General features: G+C 43.0%; 1 protein-coding gene across 1 annotated transcript; it reads right to left on the reverse strand.

Moving 5' to 3' along the window:
- Window positions 1-5955: 5955 nt before the first annotated feature.
- LOC136547084 (uncharacterized) lies at window positions 5956-6875 on the reverse strand. Its single transcript, XM_066539051.1, has one exon. The coding sequence runs from the start codon at window positions 6873-6875 to the stop codon at window positions 6165-6167; it is 711 nt and encodes a 236-aa protein (XP_066395148.1). The 3' UTR covers window positions 5956-6164.
- Between the last annotated feature and the right edge of the window lie 757 nt (window positions 6876-7632).

The raw sequence follows: 7632 nt of genomic DNA on the forward strand, positions 1-7632 counted from the left end.
GCTGGTTTATTGTGAGAGAAAAACACTGTTGGCAGGCTGGTTTGGGCTGGCTGAAACCAACAAGCGAACAGGGTGATTGAATGGAAGAAAAAGATCGACTTGGCCTTCATATTGGTTGAGGTGGACTAGGTTGTCACCACACCGTGTCCCAAAGAACCTGTGGCACCGGTGAGAGAGACAGATGAGACTGATGCTGTATGGCAGAACAGAGAGCGGGACTTTGCTCCCGTAAAGATGTCTTTTGACCTTGAAAATAGAAAGTGGGTCACAGCCAATAAAAAAATGTTTGGCTGTGATAAAGAATACAATTGAGCCTGCAATAGTGGGCTCAATTCCAGACTGTGACACGGTCACAGAGTACCTAGAAAGAATAAAGAGTCAATTTACTGGCTCTTCAAAGACATATGCAACCCAGCTGATCAAGCAGCTGGTCACAGAAAGGTACTCTGGTGGCGACAGTGGCATTAGAGAGCACATACTGAGAATGGGCAATTTGGCATCTAAGCTCAAACCAATGAATTTGGCACTCAAGGATGAGTTTCTTATTCATTTGATTTTTGCTTCTTTGCCTAAAGAATTTGACACATTTGTTGTTAATTACAACATACAGCCTGAAAAATAGGATTTAGAAAAGCTCATAGCCATGTGTGTGCAGGAGGAGGAAAGAATAAAAGTTTCACAGGGTGGTACTGTCAACTATCTAAAAGATAAGAAAAAGAACTATAATAACAGCTCTTCCTCCAAGTCATCTGGAAAGAGTCCCATGCAACAGTCTCAGAACAAGTAATTCTCAGTGGATAAAGACCAGTGTCTCTACTGTAAGAAGACGGGACATTATAAGAAGAATTATCCCGATTTCTTAAAGATGATTATGAAAAATAAAGGTGAGAACATTATTACGTTCGTAAATGAATCCTTGTATGTTAAGTTTTTAAAATCTACTTGGTGGATTGATTCAGGTGTAACTATTCATGTTGCTAATTCATTATAGGGATTCTGTTCGATGAGAACTTTGCAAAAAAGCGAAAGTTTCATTAAAGTCGCAAATAGAGTACAAGCAGATGTTGAGGCCGTTAGCGATCTTCCGCTAGAGCTTGCTGATGGCTTCATACTTTTTTTAGAGATGTTCTTTATGTACCTTCTTTACAAAGAAACTTGATTAGTGTATCAAAATTGGATCATGATGGTTATGATTGCCATTTTGGAAATGGCAAATGTCAGATATTGTTTAATAATAGATGTATTGGTCTTGCCTTCCGACAAGACGAGCTTTATTTGTTATCACTTCGTGAAAATGTGAATTCCATATGTGATGTGAATGAGAATGTATCATCATCGAACAATGTAAACAGAAAACGAAAGAGAGCTCACGATGCGTTGTCGAAATTATGACACTATCGTTTAGGCCATATTTCAAGGAGGAGAATAGAAAGACTAGTTAAGAATGATATTCTTTCTCCATTAGAGCTCTCAGATTTAGAACAATATAGAGATTGCATGAAAGGAAAGTATGTAAAGAAAATTAAAAAGGATGCCAAACGAAGCACATGAATTTTAGAGATAATTCACACAGATATATGTGGTCATTTTCCTGTGAAAAGTGTGGATGGTTATGATTCATTCATAACATTCATAGACGATTACTCTCGTTTTGGCTACATTTATCCAATTAAAGAAAGAACAGAAGCGTTGGATAAATTCAAAATATTTAAAGCAGAAGTTGAAAATCAGCATGATTTAAAGATTAAGATAGTCAGGTCTGACCGTGGGGGAGAGTACTACGGTCGGCATACCCTATATGGACAAGTTTCTGGACCTTTTGCAAGGTTCTTACAGGAGAATGGTATAGTCATCTAATATTCAATACCAGGCGAACCTCAGCAGAATGGAGTAGCTGAAAGGCGTAACCGTACCCTGATGGATATGGTGCGTAGTATGATAAGTTACTCCACTTTACCGATGAGTCTGTGGATGGAGACGTTAAAAACAGTCATTCATATTCTCAATAGAGTACCAAGTAAGTCGGTGCCCAAAACACCATATGAGTTGTGGACAGGAAGAATACCCTCACTTAACCACTTGCGTGTGTGGGGGAGCCCTGCTGAGGCTAAAGTTTTTAACCCAAACATTAGGAAGCTAGATCCAAAAACAGTGAGTTGCCATTTCATTGGCTACCCAGAAAAGTCAAAAGGTTTTCGTTTCTACTGTCCAGATAGACATACAAAGTTTGTGGAAACGAGACACGCTGTCTTCCTAGAGGATGAAATGATGAGGGGGAGCATGGTAGCTCGAGAAATTGACATTGAAGAAAAGCGGGTGTATGCACCCACTCCGATCATTCATGAGCCATTTTTCTCACTACCTGCTGTTGCTGCACCGATAGTACAAAACACTGTAGTGCCAGCACCTGTTGTTATCCAGCCTATGGCAATAATGAATGATGAGGAGGAATCTGTCCCTCAGGATCCTATAGAACCTATTGCCACACATGAGGGGGAGCAACAATAGCCTCAAACAGAAAATGTGCCAAATGAGGATGCCCCTAGAAGGTCTCAAAGAGTTAGAAAATTAGCTATTTCTATGATTATGAAGTGTACAACACTAAGAAATTTTAAATGGAGGATGATCCCACCTCATTTGAAGAAGCCATAAAAAGTGATCATTCATCAAAGTGGCTTGAGGCCATGGAAGATGAAATAAGATCAATGAATGCAAATAAAGTTTGGGATTTAGAGATAATTCCTAAAGGAGCCAAAACAGTAGGCTGTAAATGGGTCTACAAAACAAAATTTGACTCTTAAGGGAATATAGAGAGATATAAAGCCCGACTTGTGGCAAAAGGCTTTACACAAAGAGAAGGGATTGATTACAATGAGACATTTTCTCCAGTCTCATGTAAGGATTCCTTCAAAATCATAATGGCATTAGTGGCACATTACGATTTAGAATTACATCAGATGGATGTAAAGACGGCATTTCTCAACGGAGACTTAAAAGAAAATGTTTATATGGCACAACCGAAAGGTTTTGTCATGGAAGGAAAAGAACGTTTGGGATGCCGCTTAAAGAAATCCATTTATGGATTAAAACAAGCTTCAAGACAGTGGTACTTGAAGTTTGATCAGACAATAAAGAATTTTGGGTTTAAAGATAATGTTGAGGACAATTGTGTCTACGCAAAGTTTAAGAATGGGAAGTTTATCTTCCTTGTCCTGTATATGGATGATATCTTACTTGCTAGTAGTGATGTCAGTCTACTACTGGAAACAAAGAAGTTTTTATCCTCAAAATTTAATATGAAAGATCTTGGTGAAGCTTCGTTCATTCTAGGGATCGAGATTCACCGAGATAGAAGTAAAGGGGTATTAGGACTGTCACAAAAGGCATACATAGAAAAAGTCTTAAAGAAATTCAGTATGCACAAATGTAGTCCCTCACCTGCTCCTATAGTCAAGGGCGACAGATATGGAGATTTTCAATGCCCCAGGAACCAATATGAGATCGATCAAATGAAAGTGGTTTCATATGCTTCAGCTGTCGGAAGCTTGCAATATGCTCAAGTGTGTACGCGCCCTGACTTGGCATTTATTACCAGGTTACTTGGCAGATTCCAGAGCAATCCTGGAATAGAACACTGAAAATTGGTAAAGAAAGTCTTGCGTTATTTGCAAGGAACGAAAGGCCTCATGATGACGTATAGAAGATCTGATTAACTCCATATAGTGGGATATTCAGATTCTGATTATGCGGGAGATAATAGAAAATCCACGTCTGGATATGTGTTTACTCTCGCAGGGGGAGCTATTTCATGGAAAAGCTCAAAGCAAACCGTCACTACATCGTCCACAATGTATGCCGAGTTTGTAGCATGTTATGAGGCAATGGGGCAGGTGAACTAGAAGTTCATACCCGGTTTGAAGGTGGTTGACGATATCAATAGACCACTGAAGTTATACTGCGATAATAATCCAGCAGTACAGTATGCTCACAACAATAGGTCAAGTGGTGCTGCCAAACACATTGATATAAAGTATTATGTTGTGAAGGATAAAGTCCAGGATCAAATGATAAGTCTTGAGCATATAAGTACCGAAAAGATGCTCGTGGATCCGCTTACAAAAGGCTTATCACCCAACGTGTTCAGAGAACATGTAGCCGGCATGTGTTTAAGGGAAAGCCTATGATTCCTGGACTATAAAGGGCCTAAAAGTTAAAGTAACTATTTCAGATCAGAGACGTGCATTGTAGCTGTTAAATCTATCGGCGATTGACCGTGACGATGAGACATGCTCTATGCATCATCTGTGAAGAAATGAGTAAGGATAAAAGGATTGAAGTTTAAAGTTTAAAGATAAAAGTAATAGTGAGATCAAGGGAGAGAATGTTAGATTGATCTCCCAACCAATAAGCCCAACGGTCTATTGGGCCTTGGTCACGCGCCCTGATCGGGGGCGCCCAACCCTACATGGTTGGTGGGCCCCCGTAGCACTGCGCTATATATAGAGGTGGGGGCCGGCGGCTCGAGGTACGAGGTTCGCCGTAAGCCGCAAACCCCTCCGACAAACCCTAGACCGATCTAAGAGGGCGCGCAGCCAGCGACGGGAAGCTCCACTGACTTCGCCGTCGTCACTGCTACGCCGTCCGTCTGCACTGCATCAACGTACGTGCAACCTCTACTCCACCCGTCGCTGCTCGTGTGCTGCCTCCATCACCGAAGCTGAGATGGCCAGCTCAACCGCGACTCCCTCCGAGTGCTCAGGTTCAACATCAGTACCCTTACCCTATCTCCCTCTCGATGTAGTGTTCTAAGTTTAGATATGCATGTGCTATTACGGATCAAGGGTTTCCCTCCTAGATCTACTCTAGTCGATCCACAGAAACTGACAGAACATAGTATCCATGCGGGGTTTTTGGGTGGTTTCACACGAAGACCGTAGTCATCTCCACCAGCTCAAGGTTGTTTATGCCAGTTGCGGCAATTGCCGGCCGAGCATTTGGAGGATATGGTGCCAAAGGTCCCGGGTGTACGAGCGAGAATTAAGCAATGATGTGGTCAATCATCTCTTGCTCTTGGTCACACAGGAAGCATAATTCCCTAGCCTCCAGACCATGCCTCAGCCGCCTATCTCCTGTCCAATGGCGCAGCGCAAGGCAAGCCAAAGAAATATTTTGACTCGTAAACGAGCCCAAGTTTTCATCAAGTTTATACAAATGACACCGACATATATTGTCAAATAAATGATATACATGACATATTTTATGGTTGATTCAATAAAATTATTTTGATGTTGTGTATATGTTTTGAGTATTTTTTTTCGGATCCAATGGCGACATGGGATATTATCGATAAAGATGGTGCAAGCGATGATGCCTTCATGTTGACTTGACGGCTATGTCATGTGGAACTTGTCCACCCAGGTTTAGACTCTTAACTTGACTCGTAAGTGTGGAATGTGTATGCGCGTGTATATACATAACGATAAATATGCAAGCATGTATGTATGTGAGTATCTGCGTTTTGTAGAAAAATGTGGTAGAGGGCTCGTTGAGTATCTGATCAGATAACAATAGCAGGGATTAGTGCGAAGACGGTGTATGCAGCCTGTTGAGGCTGGTCTTTGTCAATAGTTGTTTCCGTTGTTTTGTTTGTTTGCGTGTATGCAGCCTGTTGAGGCTGGTCTTTGTCAATAGTTGTTTCCGTTGTTTTGTTTGTTTGCTTGTGCTATTTTCGTTCGAAATGGCGGTCATTTTGGGTTTGAAAAGGAAACGGAGGGCTGGCGTGTGGATTTAGTTGCAACCGCGTTTCTTGGCCGAAAATGAAAACAAGACCGCACTCCACTAAAAAAAAAAACAAGACCGCACTCTACTAAAAAAAATGAAAACAAGACCGCACAAAGGCATGCGTCACAAGGAAACCATTTCTGGAAGCAGGATATAGTTTTGTCTCTCCTTTTTGCTAAGAAAAGCAGGATAGATTTTAGTTCACATCACTGAAAAAAAAAGACTGTGTCTGGTCCTCAATCTCTCAAGACCCTGTTGCGACCACTCGAAGCTTAAATATAAGTTATTAGCTGCCATCGATGTCACGATGACTTACCTACGAAACCATCATCAGTCCCCTTCTAAATCCATCAGCACCAGATCGAGCAGCAGTCCGCAGCGAGCTACGCAGGCACCGGCGTCTGTTCAGCAGCAGCAGCAGCCGCCCACCCGCAGCCACCACCCATCATGTCGTCGAAGAAGTCGATCACGATCTCGTCCTCGTCCTCCATCTTTAGCTCCGCGGGCGTCTGCCCCCCTTTCAGCTGCCTGCCGTTGTACATGAACTTGCCCGTGCCGTACGTGACGTCCGGCACGCTGTCGTAGTAGTAGTCCATCAGCACCTTTAGCTTCTGGGTAATCCAAACTGTGCGCTTCACCTCGCGCCCATCCGTGTCATGCACCTTGACCGTCACGTTCATCTTGATCACCGGCTTCCGGTCCACCTCCTCCTCCTCCGCCGCCGCGTCGCCGCCGTCTGTTGCTCCCAGATCCCCGAAAAAGTCGATCTGGTCGCCGCTCTTCATCCCGAGGTCCTCCGGCGTCTGCTCCCCTTTCAGCCGCTTGCCGTCGAACACGAAGCGCCCCGCCGGCGCCGGCGAGCACACCATGTCGTAGTAGTAGTTCATCAGCCCTTGGAGCTTGTCTGTCCTCCGCATGGTGCGCGAGACGACGCGCCGCTGGGTGTCCTGCACCTTGAGAGTCACCAGCATGGCAGGCTTGATGACGGGATTGATGGCGACCGCGGGCGCCATGGCGGCGACCAAGCCGCGCTCTCCACCTGCAAACCTGAAGGGCTGCGCGACCGGCTCTTCCTTCCGCCATGGAGACACCATGCCTGAAACCTGATCGATGATCCTCTTTCTCGGATGTGTTCACACGACAGTCGACTGAGTGCCGTGCAGTCGCTTTCGTGAAGTAGTGTCGCCCAGGAACGTGCTTATATAGGTTTTCACTGTCCTCCCATGTACTCCTTATAGGATTAGTGGGGTAACGAAGAGACTCCGGCGGCCCGTTTGCAGCAAGTGGGAGCGATCCCATTGCACCAAGAAGATAATGCAGTCATGAATAATTGCCCACTCGCTCTACACAGTCTTGTAGTAAATCTCCAATTACGTTTGCAACGGCTCATAATGGCATGATTGCTCAAATGTAGGAGTTCACAAAAAAATGTCTCAGCTAAAATAAAAATATTTTAGCTTCATGAGACAAAATTTCGCACCTTATTTAAATTAAAAGTGTTTCAAGTCAAATAGTACGTACATCGCTTCCAAAATGTAATACCTCTCCTTTATTTTTTTATTTCATAAGTTAAGTTTCTTGAGTTTTGACAAAGTTTATAGAAAACTATATATATCGAAGTCTGCATGAAAAATAAATGCACTATCATGACATGTATTTTTCATGGCCGATTTAATAATATTAGTTTGATGTTGTAGATATATATTGAAGCATTTTTCTTTAAACTAGAATCATGCCCGTGCGTTGCACGACACTAAAAATCGTCACGATAGTTTAAATTTGACTGTGTTATAATATTACCAAAAATACTTTGAGCGAGATATTCACAACATTACATTTGTAGCTAGATCT

The sequence above is a fragment of the Miscanthus floridulus genome, chromosome 3 (genome assembly GCF_019320115.1).
Source record: "Miscanthus floridulus cultivar M001 chromosome 3, ASM1932011v1, whole genome shotgun sequence".
NCBI classification, from domain to species: domain Eukaryota; kingdom Viridiplantae; phylum Streptophyta; class Magnoliopsida; order Poales; family Poaceae; genus Miscanthus; species Miscanthus floridulus.